We start from the raw sequence: 25865 nt of genomic DNA, 5'->3' as shown, positions 1-25865 counted from the left end.
TTGCAAACTACTTGCTAAGCTGTAGTGAAACTGAAAAATGTGATGCAAAGAAGGTTTTTTTGTTTTCAGCTCCCTGTTTTTGAGTGGCGACAGCCACCAACCTCCAACAACCGCTTTCCTGCAACTTGGGGAATACACATTTTCTGAAGTGACCAGAGGTTGCCGTGGGGTCACTGACTGGTCTCTACGCCTGTGTGACTGAGGCCTGGAGGTGCTTTTTCAATATCTAAAAATTATAACCATGACACTAATTAAAACACATCTTCCCACAAGATAAATCCTGCCACCTTTGCCATATCACTAACTGAGCTTAACATGCACACTTACACAGCCTGAGGATTGAAAGCCTTCTACTAGTACATGCAACATACTTCAAGGAGTGGAAAGGCAAAAGAAATGGTGTGATGTCATCAGACAACAAAAGACACAACGGTATATGGTAACTGATTGCTCATTCGAATAATTAACCAATTATCTGATCCACTTAATTGCTTTAATTTGCACATTCGTTAAAACAAACAAACAATTAAATAAATAAAGAATCAGAACACTTAAACAAGTTTCTTTATACTTTGTTACAATACCAGTGATAACTGAGAGAAATAAATAGCTAGATTCCTGCTAAAGCTAACTTGCTGAGGTGATCTCAGATTCTGTGGATTATGTATCTAAAATGATGAACTTCCTTCTTCTTGCAGCTTCTGTAGTAACGGCTCTTTGCTTTCACAGGTCTTTATCAAAGTATGTTCAAAGTTAGATCTGAAACATGACGCCAGTGTTTTGTTTTTTTTAGCATTTCTTTTGCATACCTACAGCAGAAAGCACAACCCTGTCAGTTTTATGCCCAAGTAACAAGATGATGATCTCAGACTCCCCCATCCATAAATAAACACCCACTTATCCATGAATAAACGCGCACAAACACACACTCGCTAAGACAACTAACTGACAATGACCGCCTAAGGTGAGTGTCGTCAAGACAGAGGAATGTGTGATTCTGTCTTGTGAAAGTCGGGAGTGTATGTGTGTGTATTTGTGCGCATGTGTGTGGAGGAAGGGCAGGGAGGGGCTGAGCGTTGCCAAACAACAAAAAGACAAAGTGAGAGAAAGATGGTGTTTGCCAAAGACGAATGAGTGAGAAAATCCGAGGTGATAGAGAAATGTAGAGTGAGACAGAGGAGGCACGAAGGCGGCCGACGGTGACTTAGGGTGGTTAATGATTTTGCCAGAAGGTCACAGACAGCGTTCACATGGCTGGGCGGAGTATTCGTATTGACGCATCACTGTGTCAAGCACTGACGAATCAGCCATGCATTTGTAAAATGAAACAAAAAATCTTTTGCATTGATTGCAGCCGGGTGATTTGGATAAGGCAGGAGAAAAGGGAAGGATTGACACGCACAGTTAAATTAAGCACGGATGCACGACAGCACAACGATTAATGATGCGCACAGAAAGTACGTGCTGCATAGGATAAAGTCTCTTATATTACAGGCTGGTGTAAAAAAAAAAAAAAAAAAAAAAAATACTGAGAGCAACCACTACTGCTGAACTCTGACCTGGAAGCTGCACAACTTGGTGCTGGAATCGTATTTCTCCTTGTTTCTAGGCTATATTTGTGGTCTTTTGGGGGGATTTCAGGCTGTAGGGATTTTATCAAAACTCTATTGCTCCTCAGTTATTGCTAGTGATTAAAATTGCCTTGGATGAGCCATTATTTACAATATCAAGAATGCACACAAATTATATGAGCCACAAGGTCAAGGCTTCAATCCAGTCCACTGCATCACACCATTACAAAATGGTTTCACAGAATCAATTAATGTTATCTACAAACTAATACGTACCAGCAGTTTTAGAAACATCTGTTCAAATTCTCTACATTTATAGTTATGATAATTTTTTTGTCTTGGAGTAAGAGATTAGCTGTGATAATGATCAAATTAGTTGCTTCCTGGATTAAAAATTTGAACACAGCCTCTTGAATCTTTAAATTTGTGATTTGTGACATGCCGTCCCGAACTTTTGTTTGCTTTTAAGTTCCCTGCTAGCCTCTGGCATCTCTTGTGACTTTTTGATCTGAAATGAGAACCGAACAAGACCAGGACTTAATCTGAGCTCCAGAAGGCAGATCTTTTCACAAGAGATTCTCTCTGCTTCGCCTCCGCCAAGGACCAGGACATTGCAGGATCATCAGTATATGATATGCTATGTCATATTGACTGTGTTCTTGCAACTGCAGTTTTGTGTAAAGCCGCCACCCTGTTTGTTCTGTGCTTTTGAAACGCGACCCATCTGGGGTCGAAGGTGACAACGAAGGAGCGCTGACTGGGACGAGGCCGAAAGGCTTTGTGGATGGTACGGTACGCGGCGCTTTGGTCCGAATTTGACCAGTGTTGTGTTTTCTCTTTTCGTTTCCTCTTTGCAGGTAAATTTCGAGAGAAGGCGTCTATTCTGCACAAGATTGCTAAAAAGAAATGCCAAGTGGAGGATAGTGAAAAGGCCAATGGAGTAGCGAGTCGTTCAGGTAAATAAAACTTTAATATCCTTTAGATCTTATTGCAGTAGTATGAAATCATAGGAAATACCTTTGTTTATTTTCTGGCTCAAAATTGTCCGTACAATAAAAAAATGTCAGTCTTTATGTCGGTCTGATATTTCCCAAAGTGTCTCTTTTCTTTGGAAGACCTTTCCTTTCCAAGGAAGACCTTGGAAGACCATTTCCAAAGGATCCCATGAATCAGGATCTTAACTCAAGCGATGAACTAGTATTGTGTCTACACATAAGACAAAGAAACAATTTTACATTGTCTTTAGATACTTTGTTACTAACAACCTGTCACAAAAACACATGATTTATTCCCTTTTTCTCTAACAGAATCTACTAAAATGCCAAAGATAACACAGTTTTACAGCAATAAAATTGTATTTTTGCACCATCAAGGTGAATTGCAAAGAGCTGTTAGCTTAAACTTGATATATCTGAACATGGTGGAAAGCGTGTCCTTTAAAAGAATTTGCGAAACCTGGGCAGATGGAGGACAAACGAAGTGAAAGGCCTACAAATACCATCAGCCGCAGATCAACAGTATTTGAAAGTTATGTCTTAAAGAAATGGGAAAAATCAATTGACCTGTCTACTGTTCACTGAAGCCTTATCAGAAATGGCGTAAGTGGAAGGGTGGCTGTCAAAAAGCCATACTTAAGGAAGGGAAATGATGAGAAAAGGCTGAGATAAGCAAAACTACTCAAGAACTGGACTCAACATCTGTGGCAACTGGTCAGGATTTCAAGAGAAAGCTACGACAGGGAGTGTAACGGCTGTCTGTAAAACACGGTGGAGGCTCTGTCATGGTTTAGAGTTCCATTTCAGTCAGTGGTGTTGGGGATCTTGTCAAAATTTATGGAGTTTTGAACAAAAAAGAATATTAATCCACCATGAAATTCCATGTGGAACAATTATTCAGAATGACTTTGATCCCAAACATGCTGTCAGTGCAGTAAAGGCATGCCTTGATGGAAAAACATAGCGATGAATAGGTCTGCACTGTCCACTGATCGCTGATCAGCTTTGGCCTCTCACGACCTTCAAGGAGAAGCGGGTATCGCTAGAATAACCGAGCTCATGTGCGGTAGTTATTAGATTCCCTACTGAAACGATCATCTGTTGTTAAACAAACACGACATGATCAAGAGCAGCCAAATTGATTGCAAGTGTTGTCTTCAAGCAGTATTTAATCAATCACAGTCACTGCCAAGAATAATTTATGTGTTTTTCACTTCAAAGAGCGCTGGACCAAGGAACAAACAGGGGGCCAGAGGAAACACTTTCATGGCCACAATGGAGGCAAAGCAGGAGAATCAAAGCGAGACATAGCTGATGATCAACAAGGCAAAATTATGCTAACCGCACCACATTAACATATTACCCTCTTGATCAAAGTGCTCGACTGGTGGTCACCACAGCTAACTTCACTTTTTAGGTTGTTGCAAAAGAATATTTACTGTGACTCAGTCCAGGTATCACATTTTTAGTTGTAATATTGTCACATCTGAGCGAGCAAGGTAGGGAGGGAGGTCATGTGGTGGACCAAAGTGGTATCGAGGCACATTATCTGTCTGAGAATCTGCTAATTGTATCACAGCCATACTTGGATTAAAGCAATTTCCACAGCAATTATAGTTTAATCATCTGATTACATGGCTTTCGGCTCTTTGTATTTTAATAAGGGTAAGTTAAGTAAGTCGGGCCTCAATTGAAATGGATTTAAAGCAGCCACTAGCATTTGATAAGGTGAGATAGTGTTAGCTTCAGACATGCACATGTATGTTCACACACATGGGGGTGCCTTGATGTACTTTTTGCCATTATTTCTGTTGTTACAACATTTTTTTTTTTAATAAATATATGACATTTAGGTCTAACTTTCCAGCAGTTCCATAAATGTGTTTTTCTTCTGACTACAAAACAGAAATCTGAAAGAAGCAAATAAGGGTTGAAACAGATGTTGGTACTGAAATGCTAAGTCGGTTACTTGATTGAAATAAAGGTTAGTTATTTGGCAAAAAGACGACCTGGAATAAAAAGGTGTTATTAAAAGTTCAACAACTTTTTGGGCATAAAAAGCAGAAACGACTGCTGCCCCCTTCATGGACAGCTTCTTGTGCAGCTCTGCACTAGTACATGGAAACTTCCCTGGAGGATGCATTCACACCACTTGCACATGAGCATTTGCAACTTCACTGCTTGCATGAAGAGCAAATATCAACTGTAGTGTTACAGCGTTCTAAATTTCAATATGAGAAACTGTGGCTATGAAGACAGAGTCTGTAGCTAAGACTGAGAGACCCGATAACTCTTCCATTGAAAATGTTGCAATGTTCATGTCAAGCGGTGGCAGATCAGGTCATGAAGTTCAGGTGATACAGAAGCATACGTGCATGTTGGGAATGGTGCTTCTAGAGAGCAATCTAAACAGAGCAGGAACATTAGGTGTGTCTTTGAGGGAGTTTCAGTCAAATCTGGAAAAACAGGTTTTTGTTATTTTTACAGGTGCAGTCGTAGAACATTTTGATCACACCTCATAATTTACTTAACTAAACAACAGTTTTCTGTTTAATCAGGCCTTCTGCTGACATTTTCTGTTGTTCTTTATGCGTTTCATTTATTTTTGTTCTATTTTAACAGGGTTCTCTATGATATTATAAATGTGTTGTAGTTGTTTTACAGCACTTTGTGACTTTTATGTCTAAGAAAAAGGGCTATATAAACAACTTTACTTACTTTATTTACCACAATGTGAGGATTCCCTAATAATTAAAAAAGGAGCTGAATCATTTTACCTGGATAGAATTGCTATGCAGAAATGATTTGTCCACTTTTCTTCAGACCATAAAAACGAACACTTTGTCTTTCAGAGTTGTCAAAAACAAATTCATTATTATTATTATATTAATTCATTATTTTTCCTGCAGATAAGAACCTTCCTAACAGCTCCAGTGTGGAAGTGGAGGTGACCCCACCTATGAATGGAACAGCAGGGCAAGAGGGGGAGACGGTAAGAAATGAAAGGGCACTCACAAATCGCAGTATGTGGAAAATCTATTTATACCAGTTCGTCGCCTGTCCACCTAACTGGGTGAGAAGGCAACGAAACTGTGAGACAAACATCAAAGTAAGAGAGGCATTTATGAATATTTTATGCCTCTCATCTGTGTCTGTGTTCCACCTTGAGTGTGATTGATGCAAAGGTTGCACCAACTATGGCACAGGTCACTACTGCTGATAATTTCCCAGCATGCACTCGGGCGAGTTCCTCCATCTTCAGCCAGACCTGCCAAAGACCCACCTCCTCCCTCTGAGTTCTGTAATCACACTCCTCACTCACCTGCTGCTCCCCGCCACTGGATGCTCGAAACAAACACACTCGCACACGTACGTCAACACAAACACACACTCGGTCTTTGACGTGTGGCCAGGCTCAGCGAGTCTCATAACGGCACCTGAACCAGAATCGCTGGCATTAACGACGACGGCGGGATGCAGCAACCCGCCAAGCCAGCAGACGGTCCTGGGGCAACCGGGCAGCCAATCAAAATATGTACACTGAGAGGAGAACAGACAGAGGAGGCGAGGGTGTCGGTCATCCTGCTGGATTTTCAACTTTTAAATTGCTATCAACAAGAGTAATCCCAAAAGCCTGCTAATGTTCCAACTAATGTTCAGCCAGTTTCAGCTGGGTGAACAATAGTGGAAAAAAGGAAAACATAACAGGAACTGTGTGCTAATATATTTAACTCTAAGCTTGATGGAAATCACACAGCTTGTAAGTCTCTTTGGGCAGACGACTTACTACAAGGAGACATTCAACTGATGTTGCTTGTGGTCTTTAATTACTGTAATGTTTCCTCCAACTGGAGGACATGCATTAGCCAAAGTGCTTTGGTTGTAATAATCAGTGGTTTGGCTAATCATTCTTCATAAATATATATGCAATTGGGGGGGGGAAAAGGGGAAAAAATGGGAACGATTTTGTTGATATTCTCACAAACGTCACATGAACAAATTAGTTCCAGTTATCCTTTATTATCCTTTACAATTAATGCATGATATGGAGAGAGTTTTTATTCTGTTAACAATTATGCAGGCTCAGACTGCTTTCTTTCAGAAGCATTTTTTCTTGCCTCAAGCTTCCAGTCCTTTATCCAGTTTATCTCATATCATAGAGATTTGTAAAAGTCTTTCATATTGAAGAAAATTGCATGTATAAGCATGACGAAATTACAGTTTTACTAACATCGTGCTGTGTGTAAAATTTAAAGACAAGGTAGATAAATATGAAACAAAAAACACTGGCACGTGAAAAGTTTAAAATCTAAGAAGTAACATGTTTTTTTTTTTTCCTTTTTAAATTCTGGACTTACATTATTAAAAAATACAACAGAAGTGTTGGTGCATCAGCGGTAGTTTTGTATTTGAGAGAGTGTATAGTTTAATTTAGGTTATTTAGTTATTTAGTATGAAATGTACATAAAGTTCATTATATAAATATATGTATATATCTGATATATTGTATAAAGTGTAATATGTGAAGCAGCTTTGCATACAGTGGTGTCCACAATACTATGAAGTCCTACTTGATTAAAAGCACAAATAATACTGTACAAAGCTAATACTGGAAAATGTAAATAAAACATAACGTAATAATTTACCAATCTCAGAGATCAACATTTTATTCACAATAGGACATATAAAACATATCAAATGTTTAACACATTTTACAGTTTAATGAAAAATATTATCTCATTTTGAATTTGATGGAGCAAAAAACTGGAAAAGTGAGCGTTACCGCAGCGGAAGAAACATTTTTAAATTGATTAGTTTAAATACTAATACTAAATTAAAACAAAACTAATACATGAAACTATTTAGTTTAAATGGCAACGGCTCGGTAGCACGATTGGGTATAAAAAGAGCATCTTACAGAGCATCTCATGGGTTTGGATCCTCAGGAAACACTTCATTAAAAACAGGCATGATTCTGTTATAGAAATCAGTGCATGGTCTCAAGATCCTGACATTTTCCTCTCCTAAACACAGACATCATAACATCATAACCTGATATGATGCTAAAAAAATGATATTCTTGTGATTAATGTTTGGCAGGAAGCAGAACAGCAGGTAGATGGAGTTTAAAAACACCTTTTTTTCCAGGTGATGATTCACAAACTTTGAAAGACCTGGATGCTTATTGGCATTCTTGATTCCTACATGCTGTTATTTTTAGATCCTGCACAGTGCACCTGCCTGTGTCAGCCAGGAAGTAGCTGGAAACAGCTCACACCTTCATATTGCCGCCAGAGGCCCCATCACACTAATTGTTCAATTCCTCCTGGATGTCTTGGCAACCAAGACTGGGGAATAAGGAGATAGTTAAGGTCAAATTAAAATTTGCAGCAGAGTTTTGCACGACTTACTGTCTAAACCCTTGAGAAGCAAGCCAAGAAAAGTAGTCATGTGCTGTAATTTTTCTCTGAGCAGCAGATTTTTCATTTTAAAATCTGCATCTGGTTCTAATTTTGATGGTGACATTAAAGCTATGTCTCACTCAATTGTCTATCTGCAACAACATGTTCTAGATTTTTCTGCTTTCAGTAGCATACATTTTGAATATTTATAAAGCTCCTGTAATCAATTATTTAAATAACATTCGGGAAAACTAAAGAAAATCATAACCACGGGATCTCATGACTCATCCTACGTCTTCTATCACAACTAAAGCGATGTGAAAAAAAAAAACAGTGTTCAGGAGTTCCTGGGTGGAAGTACCATTCAGTTTGAAGATTTGCTTGCTTTTTCTTTTCCTAAATAGGATGAGAATTTTATATCCAGATGGAGCCTGTGTGTGTGCGTGTGGGGGACAAAAAAAATATTCATGCCATTGCAGCTGTTAGGGCATCTATGAAGATGAATGTTTCATGTGAAGAATGAGACACTGCTGTCAGACAGGCAAATAGTGAATGGAAATGTGTGAAGTTTCAAATCACAGTGTGTGTTTGAGGCTTTCTTTGTGAATTACACATAGCATCTTAGTTTTAAACAGATGGCTGCATTTTGTCAATTCCTGGATACCTGGAAGTGCAGGGCCGTTACGCCAGGCTGCTCTTTGTTGACTTTAGCTCTGCTTTCAATACAATACTCCCGGACAGACTAATAGATAAACTGCTGGAAATTGGACTTCCTTCCACCACCTGCCGCTGGATCAGAGACTTCCTCTCAGACCGTGTACAGAGAGTTAGAGTGGGGCCTCATCTTTCCTCAGCCCTCAGCCTCAACACCGGCTCTCCACAAGGCTGTGTACTGAGTCCCCTACTGTACACTCTGTACACACATGACTGTGTTAGTTCCCACCCAGACAACACAGTTATCAAGTTTGCAGATGATACCACTGTGGTGGGGCTCATCTCAGGGGGAGATGAGACTGCATACAGAGCTGAAGTTCAGAGGCTGTCAGATTGGTGTGCAGACAACAACCTGGACCTCAATACCACCAAAACAAAAGAACTGGTAGTTGACTTCAGAAGGAGGAAGTCCGAGCTGCAGCCTGTCAGCATCAACGGGGAGTGCGTGGAAAGGGTCTCCAGTTTCAAGTTTCTGGGTGTGCACATAGACACAGACCTCCAATGGAGCTCTAACACCTCTGCGGTCTTAAAGAAGGCCCAACAGCGTCTCCACTTTCTGAGAATCCTCAGAAAAATGGACCTGAAGAAGGAGCTGCTGACCGTGTTCTACCGCTGCTCCATTGAAAGTGTGCTGACATATTGCATCGGTGTGTGGTTCTCCAGCTGCACCACAGCACACAGAAAGGCACTCCAGAGGGTCATCAACATGGCCCAAAAAATCATTGGACATCCTCTTCCCTCCCTGAAGGACCTGTACAGCACTCGCTGTCTCAAGAGGGCACGCAGCATCCTACGGGACTGCACACACCCAGGACACCGGGTGTTTAAGCTGCTGCCGTCTGGCAGGAGGTTCAGGCTGCTGAGGTCCCGAACAAATAGACTCAAGGACAGCTTTTACAACAGGGCAATAGCCCTGATCAATGTAAATAGCTGACCTGACTGGATACCTCCCTGGACTTTTTAGGGGGAGGTAACAATGTTTAAAACGATAACAATAATATTTATACTTATAACAAGGTGCAATAATAATTAATGTGCAATAATAACAGCGTGCAATACACATACACTTATTCTTCTTTTTTATACTAAGTTAATATACTGTGTTGTGTTGTTTGTTACGTTGTGATGTGTCATATCGTGTCGTGTTGTGTACCTCGTGTTGTGTTATATGTAGTGCCGACGTAGGACAGTTTTTCCAATTTCATTGTACTACTGTACTATGTATGACTGTGCAATGACAATAAAGAGTTATCTTATCTTATCTTATCTTATCTTACTCAAAGTTGAATCAAGAAAATAATGCAACACTCACAATGGAACACTCTGAACCCAAAAACCTAAACCCAAAACAACAAATTTAGACGTTTCACCTCAGATCAGCTGATTTCAACATCGACCCACACCCACGGCGAAGCTGATATCCACGTAAACACCCCAATAACCTATATGGCGTGCAGTTTAGGCTGCTTTAGCCTGCCTGCAGTTGCAGTTGCAAGCTGCTTTGCAACCCGTCTTCACCCCAGCTACTCTTTTTTTAATACTGTGTGTGATTTGACGGATGTCGTATCTGTTGGCAACAATCCCTGCTCTGGCTTTCTGTGCATGCACATAAAAAGCCTAGAGAGGTGTGATCCCAGAATTCACTGCTGATGAAAATAACAATAATCTGTCGACTCTGTGGCTGAGATATTATTTTACTTGAAGACCAAATTCCTCTGTGTTTTTTTCCATTATTGTACTTGCATTATTTATTAACTGGAGATGCCCATGGAGGCGAACCTGTCAGATCAGCAGTGTTTTCCTTCTTCTGGTTAAACTAATGCAAACGCACCATTTGCATTTCCAGCCTTGCTGCAGCTGTTCTGCACTTTTTTGACCATTTCAACTATTGTAGCTTTGTTGCCTCACACCGGGTACCAGAGCAAATGCTTCCCTCCAGGAAGAAAGGAAAAAAAAAAAAGCAAATGTCACGCCTCCCCTCGCAGCTCTGTGGTGTCTGATAAAAGTCAGTGCCTTTAAGCACAGAGTTGGCAGTGTTACCAACTGAGCCACCACAGGGCAGGAAAGGCCCCCAAGGGGCTGGCATTTAGGAACCAAGTTAGACCAGGGAGCACCAGCTCAATGGGGTACTTTAGCATAGAAAGCAACTAAAGCAAATCATAAATAGTCAAATGCTGGATTCATGGTGAGCAGTGTCATCCAGAAACAGTAGTCTGCATGCAGTCAACATGCCCATGAAAGAGCTGCAGAGCAAAACCGTGTGGAGTGGACTGTCAATATTGTGATTGAACATAAGAAGAAGCTTTTGCTGCGTTTTTGGATTCTGCAGTGAGCCAAAATAACAATCTTTGCATCTTTTAAAAGCAGTGGATTTGGTCCAGAATTGATCTTTGCAAAGCTTCGGGTGTTTTTGTTTTGCTTTTTAGAGCTTTTAAAAGACAACAATGCAGCCATCTGGATATGGAGAGGAGGAGAAATCAGAATGCTGAACATAAGTGATGCAAGCCCTTTTGTTTGGCAGCTCTGATTACCAAGGTTACCAGGCAATACTCAACAGCAGTCGCTGTCACAGCAGGATAAGCGCCATATGATTCATGATTCGTGCAGCAACCATCTTTAAAGATTTCTGCTTCACTGTGGCCTTGTTTAGCTGATCTGATTAAATTTGTTAAGGCCTGAAATGATTTCCTTGAGAAAATTACTACCCAGCGTATCACATCTGTTATCAGCATCTGTTTTACTTTGTTTTTCTGCCCAGTGTATCTTCTGCACCCCTTCACTTCATGTTTTTATACCTATTTATTCTCAAAAGGGCAGGGGATGAATTTTAGATCACTCACATGTTCTAGTCTGGCCTGCGTGCATGTACTTGTTCTCTGCAAGTCCCCTTGGCTCCTTATCATCTTCTATAATTAGTTGCTAAGGGACCTTGGGATCTTTCTGAATAGAAAAAGCTTAGTTGTTGTACTATTTAACTATTACCTGGATGTTTAAGTGACAGCCTGTAAGAAGGTAGATAAAATGATGATTTAGTCATCTTTCCTGGAATCTGATTTCATGCGAATCGCAGGGTGCCGTCAACTTTTGTCTCACTTGGCATTCCAGCAGCACGTCCAGTCACACCCTAAGGATCTGCTGATGCAGCCAACATCACCAGTCAGCAGTGATGAGCCCCCGATGACTGCTGACACTCAGCCCTTCAGGTTCAGTGGAGTCTCAGAAATCACAGCCACCTCTCTCTTAAAGTAGACCTGTTATGTGTTTGTTTTTTTAAATTTATGTCATACTCTTGCAATGGCCAAAGTTTCAAATAATGAGGCCAAGTGCCCACTCTTCAGACTGTTTTCTACTTTATATTTTGAATCAAATCTCTGAGTGTTGCTCTGTATCAAACGAAGCCGGTTTATGAGGGGCAGCCAATCAGAAGAAAAAGAAAGTGGGCTTTCCGGGAGATCACACTGCTCGTTTCAGACAGAGGATGATCCGATGTGGTTGCAACATGGTCCAGTATAAGACATATTATTTTCAGCTACGAGTCATGCAAAACTACCCTGGTAAATTCCCAAAATGAAAAGAGAGACATGGAAATGAGCAGAATGGCTCCCCTTTAAAGTCATGGTAGCACACATCCAGTTCCTGCGATTAATCTCTGCTGACTTCTGAATTCCTTCATAACAGCGGTGTTGTCAAACTGATCCCTGCCTCTGTGGGTAGTGAGTATATGAAGCTAAAAGGGACACTTCCAATGTTTTTATTTTTCAGTTATTCCCTCTTGTTCACCTGATATTGTTTTCAAAATGATACATTTTGACCAGTATCTCCTTCCCTTTTTTCTGCTCTCAGGCTGAGGATGAAGAAGAAGAGGACCAGCCTCTGAGCCTGTCCTGGCCTGAATCTTGCCGCAAGCGCTTCACCTACCTCCTGATCATGCCTATTGTCCTTCCCCTGTGGCTAACGCTGCCTGACGTCAGGAAAACGGTATGCGACTAAATTCTCCTGAACAAGAATGCCGTGTGCGTGTGTCTGTGTGTACGTGTGCTGCTCAATCCTTCTTTTTTTATTTTCCAGTCATCAAAGAAGTTCTTCCCCATTACATTCCTGGGTGCCATCTGCTGGATTGCAGGATTCTCCTACCTAATGGTGTGGTGGGCCCATCAGGTACACAAGACTCTGTAAAAAGAACTGATGTTATGTGATCATAACAGCAGCCCAAAAGCCTAATGATATAAGAATAATCCTTACAAAATATATTTTCCTTCATTTCTCGTTCTTGACATTTATAATAACCCTCCATTCCCATCCACTCACGCATAATTACAGCTGTCTTGTTTAAAACAAAGATTGTCAGAGATACTTTTATCACCTCCTTCAGCTTCTAAGCACAAGGAAATTAAAAATAGCCAGAACAAAGATTAGTTTTTATTTACCCTAAAGCTTAGCTTTCTTTTTTTTTTTTTTCTTCTTTTTTGCAGGTTGGAGAGACCATTGGGATTACAGAGGAGATTATGGGACTGACTATATTAGCAGCTGGAACCTCTATCCCTGACCTCATCACCAGTGTTATTGTGGCACGCAAGGGGCTGGGTGATATGGCTGTATCCAGCTCTGTAGGCTCCAACATCTTTGACATTACTGTTGGGTATGTTATCCAAGCATGATCTGGGTAGGGATCCGTATGTGATGTTTAGGAGAAGCACAGAGAAAGCAGTACTTTTTGCTCTGACGATGACTCCTCTCAAAGCCTTGAATTACTGTAGCATCATAAGTAAACTATTACTGGCTCTATGGGCCGGAGTAAGATGGCTTTCAGGCTGTAATGACATTTTTGCAGCGCAATTTTGATTTCCAAAGTCTTTACACAAGATTAGGTTCGGTTTCGTGGCTAAACCTGTATCATTTCTTCTAATAGCAACAAGATAGTAAAGCAAATGTACCGCGTTAGATGTGGCGACCACGTGCATATTTGTTAAGCAGCTTTGACGGAAAAAAGACTAAATTATAAACAGGCATATATCATTTAAAGGGTCAGTTTATCCAGGACATAGACGCGTATCTTCATGCTGTTATCGGCTCTCAGTAGCTCACGTGGTCAGCCTGTAACATATCGTGTGCTTGTGTACTTGCAGACTGCCGCTCCCCTGGCTCCTCTGGTCCCTATTCAAAGGCTTGAGACCGGTGCAAGTCAGCTCCAACGGCCTCTTCTGTGCAATCGTGCTCCTCTTCCTCATGCTCCTCTTCGTCATCATCTCCATCGCCGCCTGCAAGTGGCGCATGAGCAAGCTGCTCGGCTTCATCATGTTCATGTTGTACTTCGTCTTCCTGGTGGTCAGTGTCATGCTAGAGAACAAGGTCATTAGCTGCCCGGTGACTATTTAAGGACCTTTCAGGGACCTACATCCCCTCCGTCACCCTCACCACCATAACCATCCTATTTGTCTGCTGTCCGTCTCACCCGACCCTTTGCGATCCTTTACACCGGGAACAAAAGACAAATAAGAAGAACTGTACAAGAGATGAATGAAAACTGTGGGATCTCCCTTTATTTTCAGTGAGCAGGTGGTGGTGGGGAGCGCTTAAACCATTAAGGGACAAGACTACGGCTTGGCTGGTTTAACATAGGCTTAACAAGAGTGGATTTTAAATATGTTGTTATTTTCACTGGCAGGTGAGTAGGGTAGAGGGTTTGGGTGGGTGGGTTATGGGTTTATGCCAAATATAGAAGTATTATGCATGCCATTAGTTTAACTAGACGAGAAATGAAGGTAGGTTGAGAAGAATGACCTCCTGTGAAGTTCGGGGGGAGAAACAAACAAACATGAGATGCACTGTTTAAAACTCTTAACAACAAATACGGCTGAGCTCAAATTTGTGATCACATTTGAAAGCACATACTGGTTGAACTGACTGAGACGTCGTGAGTGAATCGTGATGTGGACGAACTAATGAATGAGAGAAACGGCGCAGCGTGCGGATGAATGTGTTCTTCGAAACATGTTGTTTAATGGTCGATGGGGACGACTCTCTTTTGAGCTTCGCGCCTGAGCAGCAAGGAGCGCGGCGAAGGACAGATGAACTTCTATTTTCTTATTTCTTTCTTGCAAACTTGTCTGTGCTCAGAGTTGAAGCTTCTCCTCGCCCCCTGTCAGGGTGTCATTTTTCACCACTGAATGAGTCCTTTTTTCTTTTAAATTATTATTTTTTAATTCATTAGTAGCATTAGATAAACTGTAGCATGACAATCTGCTCCTTTTTTTCTTCACCCATTGAGCAAACATTAGGATTGTAAAGAGATTTCCATTTCACGTGCACCGATGGACAAAGGCAAGAACAAACAAAAGAAAAGCCTAAATGAAAGTTAGCTACATATGCTAGCCTTCAATATCTTGTACTGGTTAAGGGGGCAAAAACAAAAGCATGAATACTTAGGCTCATTAAAGATCCATAAACAAAGTCAATGTCAAGATAATACATTTGAAAATAACTTTACTGTGTTAAAGCGTCATGATTGATTTAGATTAGTCAGTGTGTAGTGCTTTGTTCACAGTAGAACTGGGCTCAAATCACCGGCTAGTTAAGCTCCTGGGGTAGAAGTTTCAAGGAGTCAACTGCATGTAGGGAAAAAAAGGAAACAAAAAAAAAAAGCCACCTGGAGGTGAATTATACCAATCAACATTTAAGAAGTTGTATACCGAAATGTATACTTTCCAGACATGCTTCATAACTTCTTAATGCAAACGAGTGCTCAGTCTCTATGTAGAAAATGTCAACATTGTACGGTCGACGATATCTATCAAACTTGTGCAATTTCTTTTCTAATCAAAGGTGCTTTTGTGTGCATGTGTGCAATCTGCATTTAAAGTCACGACACGATGACGATTCATAGAGGTCATACTACCCGTGTTTTGCAACTAACTGCAAAAAAATATATATATATAAATATATACCCCGATCTGTGTTTTATACTGGGAAAATAAATCATAATCACGAACTCTCTTTAAGCATAGAATGTGGAAATCATCGACTCAACAGCAATATAGTGTGTGTCGTGTTGAAAGACACCCCTCCATCATGCGTCAGTGCCCTGCCCTCCCTCGCTGTCCTGTCCAGACATAAAAAACATACAAAAAAAAAGAAAAAGCCCCACTTCATAAAGTGGGCGACCATTTCTCCTAAAACGAACCCCTTCCTGTTAGAGCTGGCCAGGAACACCTGCTTTACCTCAACACAGCCTCTGTACAGCAGCTTAGTAGGAGTTAACTGTAAAATAGTAGTAAATAGATTCTCTGAATGTGTGCGGGGAAATGCATGCGAGGCGTTCGGGCTGGTTACCCACTGACTGTACAGCGGAGCTTAGAATAGACGTTCACTTTTATGCACCCATTCAGAGACAAACACTAGGAACTCATTGGTTTTACTTTGTAAATAACAAACGTGTTTGATTTTTTTAATAGGTATTTATTTCTTTGCAATAGTGGATGGAAAAAGCTGGCGGCCCTTTATTATCATAATATTACAGAAACAACATAAGAATTCATTTTAAGGCTAAACATCAGATTAAAAATGTGTCTCTTCAGTTCAGAAAACGAGGGCTTTAAATACCACATTGCCTCCTCTGATTAAACAAATGTAGACGTGAGCGATGTTGCCATTTAAAGTTACAGATGCACAGGGCAAACAAAACTCTAGTGCCTGTCCAGACCGTGCTCACGATAAACCGCTGTGCTTGGCGCGTTCTCACATGTTATATTTCTTTGAGCATTTCTAGCAGCCGCATTCAAACAGTCGGTTTATGGCCTCTGCGATGACTCATGTACTTTCTGAAATTATCCTGCGCACACTCACCATTAAAACCCATTCCTCAGAGCTCCCACGCACTCGGGTTAATGTGATCACACCTCAAGTTTCTTCAACCACCTTTTCTTTAAAAGAATAGTTTGACATTGTGGGAGATTTAGCTTCTTGCGGAGAGTTGGATGAGAAGACGGCCGGAGCAGGTAAAAAAAATTTAAAAATCCAACACTTTGCTAATAAGTGTGATTGCTGAAAGATTTATCTATAGGCCTCACCCATTTGTGTTATTGAAATGTGACTCTATTCTACAAATTCCACTGCGTATTTGAGTGTTTGGACAACCTTGGATAGAGATATCATGTCATCATATCATTTTTTTCTGCTAATTAGGTATCAAAGGTTTGTGGGTGTGAGCAAGTTATCTCAAACTGCTACAACTTTTTGTCTAGCTTGACCTAATTCAGCTCAGGCTGAATAAGAAAAACAGAAGGCAAGACAAGAAAATTACTTCATCCTAATTACTTTTATTGCTTAAGAATAGAAACAGAGTTTAGACTTTTTAAAAAGGTCAAACTAGCCTGAACCATTAAATAAATTCCAGAAAATTCTGTCTTTTTGAAGCTGGAGTGCTTATTGAACCTTCTGAAAATGAAGAAAAATAATAAATTAAAATATCAGTTTGCATATATGAGTTTTAATTTGCATGTTTGTTTTGCTACATCTGGCATAGTTGTGCAATTTGTAAGTTTTTCAGAGGAATAAAATTCACACTGATGATGTAGAGGTCTCAAAAACTCATAAAAACTCACGTATCAAATATTATACACCTGGCATTACAGGGCTGGTTTATAAGCAATTAGCTTCTGCGTTTCAAGAGCTGCAGCAGCTTTCAGCGAATCACGCTGCAGTTTCTCCAAGTGTTTCGTAACATGTTTTCTCATCTGTTTAATCTCCACAAAAATATGTAAAAAAAAGCCTAAAATTAAGGAAACTTAGTTACATGTGGCTGTTTCTTCTTGTCTAACTATAAGCAACAAAGCAAACAAGCAAATTTCCTAAAATGTCTCAACTACCCTCAACGTGTTTACAGGTAATCTGAGTTTGGTCGGTCATGTGGTACATGTGCATACTCTGGTCATTTCATTTGTTCCATTCCTCCAAAGCCCCTCCCATCAAGTCAGCAAATTTCCAAATTTTATGTCTTTTTCTTTTTTGACTGAGAGCATGAATGGGGAGAAGAACAAGAAAAAATAAACCAAAAAAGAAAGAAGAGAAAAAAAACATAGAAGCGACTTAGCACATGAGCTTGGAAGTGATTGTGGTTTACCAGGGTAAGCGACCATGAAAGTTGACCACTAATGAACATTCTTGCACTGTAAATGTTTTATTTTCTTGGTGTTAATGTAAGATTTATTTAAGGTGTACATATATACAGATACAAATTAACCATATAAACTATATGTGTAAAAGAAATATGTCTCTTTATGTAAAAACACAAAGTATATAATAAAAACGAATAAAGATGCTTCAAATATGCAATAGTGTGTTTGATGTCTTCTTTTGTTGTTGTAAAAATAATACTCTTTATTTCTCGCCATTACATCAACTTATCTGATGAAGTAAACTATATGGAGTCATGGCAACTTTAAGTTCCACATTAGAGAATTAAAGTCATGTAATGTTTCAAACTCTGGACTTCTACGGTGCTAATTTTAAAATTGTGAAACTCTTTCTTGATAACCAGTTCTGCTGCCTCTGGAAAAGCAGTCCTGGCATGCAGGGCTGCTTATGCAAATGCTCCGCTTTGCATAAAAAGTGGTAAGTCGAGATGCATGCCACTACAAAAAAGACTTTCTTGGCAGTGATGCCAGACTGTCTCTATCCATATTTTAAAGACGTAATAGGACTGCTATTAAGCACTAAGACAATGACACTGTAATGTAAGTACATTGGCATGCAGTCTGAGCTGATTAAAGATGATTAAAGTTTCTAAATTTTTCCATTGCTACCCATGCCTGGTAATTTGTGGAGTTACAATGTTGTGTTGATTAAAGCACCATATACTTAAATAGCAAAGATAGTGGCAGACCCAAGATGTCGGATGATAAATGATAAATGGACAGGGCCTTATATAGCGCTTTTTTTTTTATTCTACTCAAGCACTCAAAGCACTTTATACAACGTGCCTCGCTGACTCATTGACACACATTCAGAAAAGTACTTTTTTCTGGGCTTTTCTGCTTTTCTATCTGACAATCATACACACTGACACTCCAGTGAACGCTTTAGAGAGCGTCTCGGGGTTTAATATCTTCCCCAAAGATACTTTGGCAGGTGGAGCGGGTAACCTCAGGGACATTTAAATAAAAGAGGTTCTCTCTTATCTGAAACACTGATTCTGCTTTTACGGATTTGAGAGTTTGATAAAGAGGTGTAGCCTACTTTTCAAGCATTTTTAAGCAGAAATGTATTGTTCGGTACATTCGCGTACCAGCATAAAAAAGTGTCATTAAGTCACGTATAACTGTGCGTCAGAGTGCACTCCAGGTCTTTAACAAAGTGTTCTGATCCCAGAGACAGACAAGGTGGGAAAAAACTCAACCAGGAGTCCTCTTTGGGAGTTTTGTGATTTCATCTCCTGATTTCACTTTTATCTATCTCTATTTACAACTGTGCATGTAGAAAAATCATAATGCTACCCTGTGGCTAGGTTGCCAAGCTCCCTGAACAACAGGGATGTGTCTATTTATTATTTTTTTAAATGGTGCACTTCAGCAGAGATGTGCAAAATCAAGATTTGCATTTGATCATGAAAAAATATTGGCATTTTTAAACGTTTTACCTGTGTAAAAGTCATAACCCTACTTTATTAATAGCATTGTGCTCAGCTACACTTACAATTCACATATATATGTATATATATAAAATGTTAGTGTAGCTGGAGATTATTTTAATTAGGTACATGCTGATGGTTAGCGTTATCTGAAATAATACAACAAAATATATTGTCAATAAACTAACACATAACTAACTTTGACCTCAGTAAAGACAATGAGTGCATGATGCTATCCGTGCTCTCATGCAGTGGTGCTAACAGCAGTCTACTCTGGGGGCCGCCCCACCCCACAACCCTTTCTTTGGACACAACCCTGCAGAAGGAGTATGCTACAAACTGGGAATGACATCCTCTCACTTTTGCTACAAAGACTGAGTCACATCACCTACGTCAAAGTGCACCCGTCTTTAATGCCCTGGGAGTGGCAATGGCCTGTCTATGCAGTTTTCTGTACTGCCTTAATGCTTTTTGATGTTCTACTGAACACTTTCTCTAGCTGGTAAAAGGATACACCCCACTGTCTGTCATCCTCCAGATTTATTTGATTTCTCCATTGCATGCTGCAACTTCCACTTCCTCAGAAGGAGCTGAGTAATTAGTTTTAATTTGGAATTAATTTGGCTCTGTATGAATACAATAGACTCTATACTGCTATTATGCTTAGATAAGCTGCCCCCCTTTCATCCTCAATGAAACGTTTTATATTGTTGTTTGAGATCATCAATGATGATAGAAGTTTTTATTAGTGGCCTTAAGCATAGTCTAATATAAGTAAGGGCACTGATTCTCTTTGCTTCACATTGTGCCTTCTGTGTTTGTCTGGGTAAACTGTGGATACAGGGCGCCCTCTTCTGTTCAAACACTGACACGTCACTGTGACTAAGAGCGAAAGTTACGCAATCATCACTTCGACGTGTTCCACCCACTTAAAATTGTCCTCCAGCTATTAAGATTTCTACCGAATTGCAAAGTGCTTGGCTTTCTATAGAAACCTGCCTCACAGTTTTCCACGAACTTCTATATTTACTTGGTGTGATTTTCCCCAGTTCATTATAACTGGAGAGAGATACAATAAAACTCAAACCTTTTTTACCCCCCATTCTCTCTGGTGGATTAAACGAGTGTTGTTGTTATTACAATCCGTCTTGTAGGAAACATAAAGAATTTCTCTGGTAAAACGGACACAAACGCCCCCTGCACGAAATCTACAAATTTCCCCTTTTAAACATACGCTCAAGTAGTTATTGTGAAAAAAATATGTTACTCCTAACATCCATCCATTTATGAACGTGAACATGAAGGCTGGTCTATGTAACTGATTACTTCTGCTACTGAAAAAGAAAAGAAATAAATAAGTTTATTCATAAAGAAATCGACTTTAATGTCAATGTTTCATTGTTATTTTTAAGGGCAGTTTGGTCCTGAATTACAGTGTGAACCCAAATTGAAAAGGAAGCACAAACCCTGCATAGCCTGGAGACTCACCTGGTTGCATGTTGTAAGGCATAAAATCTAGTTCAAGGCACACACACTGGCGAGACACTGGTTGTGGGGGGGTGAGGGGAGAAGGGTAAGAATGTGGGTGAGATGACAGATAGTAAGAGATTTGGATTACTGAACTTGATAGGACATGCATTGGATTCTATAAGGTGAAGCCAAACTTTGATGGGGGCAAGGCACGATGAACTGGCTATTGTCTGATGTGCTTCCAGGGAGGCAAAGAATTTCCCGGGTGTTTCCTGCTAAATCCACTGGGATAGTCAAACACAGCCCGATTCTCGATAACTTTTCCTGCACTTGCACATCAAAGAGTTTTCATCAGAAATCAATTAGATGTGCAGATAAAAGGTCGCTGCTAGTCTACAACACCAAAAACAACCACAGTCTGTGTGAACTTTTTAAACCTACACCTAACAACATCTCTTATCTTTCCTCAGAAGCATGTTTCACTCCCCCAAGTGTTCCCAGTTTTTTCATGTTTATCACTTTGAGTGGTGTCACCAGCACGTTTCACTGGAAACCGTGAGTAAGGCCGAATCATCGCTGAAGTAATTTACTCAGAAAATTTGGGATTTTTGAACATGTTAAAAAATGAACCTCCTGGTATTCCCCTGGATAAGAGTCGTTTGACTTTTTGTAGTGCTAGCTCTCTTTATCTCCTGTCATGACCATGTTAGTAGTGCTAAGTTTCAAAGCTCTCCAGGTATTCTCCTCTACTTTTTCTGGACATACCCAAAACTCTAGCTTGAAATACACGATGTCACGGTAAGGCTGATGGAATTCATTTTTAAGTGTTGCTTATTCAGGGGTGGCTGTTTGATACGTGTGTTGAGTGAACAGTGCTGTTCATGGAAACACTGAGTGGGAAAGCAGATCATCTGGTAGTCGTCACAGTTAAGGCAGCAGAGTTGTGAAACACTAAATTAACGCTGAAGTGGTTTACTACATGGTCAAATATCAAGTTTGACAGATCTAACAAAAACTAAGCACTGAGATTTAATGCCTTGTTGAGTGTATTTTATATGAAATTTCTAAGGAATTTGAAGAGGGTAAGGAAACCAAGTAAGCGCAAAAACTATATTAAAAAAGGGAGCCAAAGTTTCTTAACTTAAGAGTAAAATTTAAGCACCCAAACCTGTCTTTTGGCAGGCATTAATAATTCAGTTCACAGCTTACTGTAAACTGAGATAAGATTTACTAAATGTCAAAAATGCTTTTTTTTTGTGACGCTGTAATCTCAATTTCACTACCATAAATCACCTCCACTTCAAATGTCATGACTTTCTTAAAAATCACCTGCGGCTTAAAGAGAAAAACCCCACAGGTTTTTGTCACTGGAGCCATGATAAATTATAGAGGAACACATCCTTCACCTAAGCTAGAGGGATATTTAGTTCATGTTGTCCATAAATCACAACGGAGTACTGTGAGCCTCATATGTCACAAGCTGTAAAGATCTCCTACAGTCTCTTTTACACTTGCATTTTTGCTTTTTTTTTTAACAAAAAAGATCCACTTTTGTAAATTAAAATTTTTTCTCTTAATTCTTCATGGGAATTAATGATTATTTTTTCAGTTGGACTTACTGTAAATAAGCAGTTAGTTGTATTTACTTAGTACAACCGTGTCTGGATTACTGTTTTATATGTTATGAAGTTAATACAGCACGTAAGGCAAACATTAGCAGCACCCCAAACACTTTAATGTGAAACCATTGGTAACAATAAAGTCATAATACCATTAATATAACACAAAGCTCTGCTCCCTCTCTCTTTATATACGGATATGTATAATATGAAAATAGACAAAACAATATAAAAACCAGTGCAGAAGAATCAAATCTAGTTTCCTCTTAAAAGTGTTAGTCAGTGACAGTGTTGTAGTCAGTGGGGAGTTCCCATCTTACCCTTCACATTTTTGTGAAGCTAATGTAGCTAATTTGTCAGCTTTTAATGAACTCCTCGTGGAGTACAGAGGGTGGCTGGTTCAGCAAGACAACTTTTTATCGATCAGACTTTTGCCCAGTGACTTCATCTGCTCACTGCTACAGGGCGTGCTTACGATTGACTCAGCAAAATACACCTAAGCCAAATCCTCTACACTCATTTGATCCTGTTACAAGTGTGGCAGCAGACTCTTGTCTGAGGCAGACAGAGTGAGAGCATAATTTTACAAATATGTCACACTCATGCGTGTCACCGCTTAAAGATGCCCCAATTAGCTGTTTTTGGGAACTTGTGTGGGGAGTCGAGATCACCAATTTCAAAAGGGGGTCTCGGTGGACCTGAGATCATATGATGACTCACAGCAGGGCCTCTGTTGATCTGATTTGTAACTGCTGCACATGTGGCCGTGTGATTCAGCATGAGCCGGGTTTGAAAGAGGGTTTTGGTTAGCTGCACAGAGAAAATGATGTATAATAATAACCATGCAAGCTGACATGCACTGATATGTCAGCATGAGATTTCAAACTGACTCAGAAAGAGCGGAAAAACAGCAAATATAGACAAAACACAGCAGCTGGTTTAAACTAAACTGATTTTAAGGGTTACAACTTCAACATGTTGCGGCTATAGGAGCAGGAAAAAAAATGTCATGTGACAAAATCTAATGAGCTTGGAAAGAAAAGCGTCAGGACTTCTTTAGGTTTCCTTGAAGATGTTTTTTTTAAGTCTGGCTTAAAATTTGGGACTCCACCAATTGTTCTTAGAACTGAAGAAGCTTCTCGGATGAGGTGAAACATCTTCAAGGAAACGTAAAGAAATCCAGATGCTTCTCTTTCCAAGCTCCTTAGACTACGATGACCTGGATGACTGAGAACCTTCACAGACATGTGACAAAATCATTTTATAGTCCTTGAGGAACTTTATGTTTCAGAAATGAGCAGAATAGTCATTACAGTAATTCTTTTTATATTGACAATTATGTAAGTTTAACAAACGGTGGGAAATAAAACCCTCTTACTACAAATTTACTTATAGCTGCTAATGGCTGGTTTGCATGCTACTATCAGAATACGTTTTAGTATATGTCATTAGTGTGTAACTGTTGCAGCACATCACATATTTGATGCATTTCATGCAACAGACCAGTTACATGAAGCGTCTAGAAAGAAAAAAAAGTGATTGCAGTTATTATTTTTAAAATCAAAAACCTATAATTAAAAAAATAAGTAAATTCTTCTTGGGACAGATTGTTTTTAAAGCATTAGTAATTTAGTAATTTCATCATATCATTCTGAACAGTGCTTGTTATATTCCATACTTCATATTGTTTCCTTTTGTTGACGTCCACTCAGCAAAACCATGCAAACTAGTTTATAAGCTCTCTGTAAATGAGGCTGTTGCTTGTCCTTGTCCCCGCTGCAATCAACAGTTAGAATATCCATAGAGGCAAATTCTTCCATTCACTAAAAGTTCCTACGTACTGATTCATGTATAACCACAATCAAGCACACCTTACATTTTCCCTGGGAAAAAATGTGAAGCACTATTCCTCACAACTGTGTGTTTACACCTCGTTTCGCAGGTGTTATAACAGTGACTTGTATCTTGATCCTCACACCGGTGATTTCCATTTGATTCCCATGTTTTCTCTTCAGATTCAGATGTGATTCTATGTTTTTATGACAGGAATGAGCCCCTTTGTGTTGCTGTTATTTTGAACTTGATTAGAGCTTCTCTCCTGGAGTATTCCTGACAAGTTTCAGATGTATATCTAGTATATTGGATGTGTGGTGACATGCTTTCTGTGCTGTTTAATGTTCACTTGCGATATTACAAGTATCTGTTGGGTCACTCCTGTAGTTCTTGCTCTCTCAGAATGGATTTACTGCTTCAGTGTGATTTAAACACTGGAAAATATGCAACCTTCCCCTTAACGGACCTACCTTTTAAAATAAATTTACATTCCCTGCAGCACACATTTGTACTGCTAAGTATTGTTTACAGTGTGGTTGCCATGTTAAACAACTGCTTACTGTACGAAATGGAAACACTGAGCCTGACAGATCGTTTTTGTCTTTTTATCCTTTGAAGTATTTGTTCTCTGGGAGTTGACAGGTGTGTCCAGAGTTGACACCTACCTTGGGAAGTGAATCATCAGCCCCGACCAAACTGAAATGAACTGAAAGATTGTCGTTTTTCTTTTAAAAAGACAGAATCTTGACCTTCTCACTAGCTTAGGCTTGATCACGGGTCAGCTAAATATGTTGTTTTAACTTCATTTAAAAAAATGAAGCTAAATGCTGGGAGGATGGTCTATTTAGCACCTGTGAGGGGCAGCGGCAAAATAGGTTTAGAGTAAATACAGCAAAGGAATTTAAAAACCCTGTGCTGTTAAATTATTACATACTGACTGTAAATAACACTTTAATGTTTTTTGTGCTGCCCTAAAAAATCTAAATGGAAAATGTATTTTATTTTGTTGTGTGTATATATATATATATATATATATATATATATATATATATATATATATATATATATATACTTGGGTCAGCTGACATCAGTGATTGAGGTACTATATACATAAAGCATAAATGCTCCAACTGGCTTTTAGTAGTGATTAGGTTTAATAAAAGGTTCCAAGATGTTCTTTTTAATGAATTGTATGAATGTAGTGAAGTAGTATCAACTTTAAATAGAAATACTCACAAACCATAGAACCCTCCACTTTTACGCTTGTGTGGAGGAACACAAATGTCCCTTTTTTTGCTAGTTGGTGGTGACTGTTCCCACATCATGATTCACTCATTTACAACGGCTGTAAATGAGTGACTATCTAAAAGAAAGAAGGTTTTTTTTTTAAACGTTATATAAATAAAGCAGTGTGGAAGTTATAAGTCTATCCGCTGAGCAACATCTAAATGAAACAGATGATGATGAATGGTCAGAAAGTGCGCTTTCATACACTGACAGCGTTTCCTGTCGTGGATGGCGACCACTTTCTGGTCTAGACGATGTTTGAATCATTCTGTGTGATTCATTAACAAACCGTGTCCTGTAGACATCAGCAAAATTTCCTGCTAAAGTGGGACTGTTTAAATTGCATGCCC

General features: G+C 39.5%; 1 protein-coding gene across 3 annotated transcripts in view; it reads left to right on the top strand.

Annotated features, from left to right (window-relative positions):
• The window catches only part of LOC146675158 (sodium/potassium/calcium exchanger 2-like), a 51156-nt gene extending 33150 nt beyond the window's left edge, over window positions 1–18006 (top strand). For 2 of the 3 annotated variants that reach the window (XM_085400257.1, XM_085400256.1), the window contains 7 exons: window positions 2429–2527; window positions 3788–3892; window positions 5476–5558; window positions 12526–12660; window positions 12751–12840; window positions 13155–13321; window positions 13809–18006. In XM_085400257.1, the coding sequence (XP_085256383.1) occupies window positions 2429–2527; window positions 3788–3892; window positions 5476–5558; window positions 12526–12660; window positions 12751–12840; window positions 13155–13321; window positions 13809–14058 (929 nt within the window). In that variant the 3' untranslated portion in view covers window positions 14059–18006. The remainder of the gene's footprint in view (window positions 1–2428; window positions 2528–3787; window positions 3893–5475; window positions 5559–12525; window positions 12661–12750; window positions 12841–13154; window positions 13322–13808) is intronic. The other variant, XM_085400258.1, reaches the window with a different exon arrangement.
• Window positions 18007–25865: the final 7859 nt, after the last annotated feature.

The sequence above is a fragment of the Rhamphochromis longiceps genome, linkage group LG3 (genome assembly GCF_057381845.1).
Source record: "Rhamphochromis longiceps isolate RC_006_pf linkage group LG3, R_longiceps_female_GT1.1, whole genome shotgun sequence".
Lineage (NCBI taxonomy): Eukaryota > Metazoa > Chordata > Actinopteri > Cichliformes > Cichlidae > Rhamphochromis > Rhamphochromis longiceps.
Note: the sequence above shows the minus strand (reverse complement) of the source record. Positions and strands in the feature narration are given on the sequence as shown.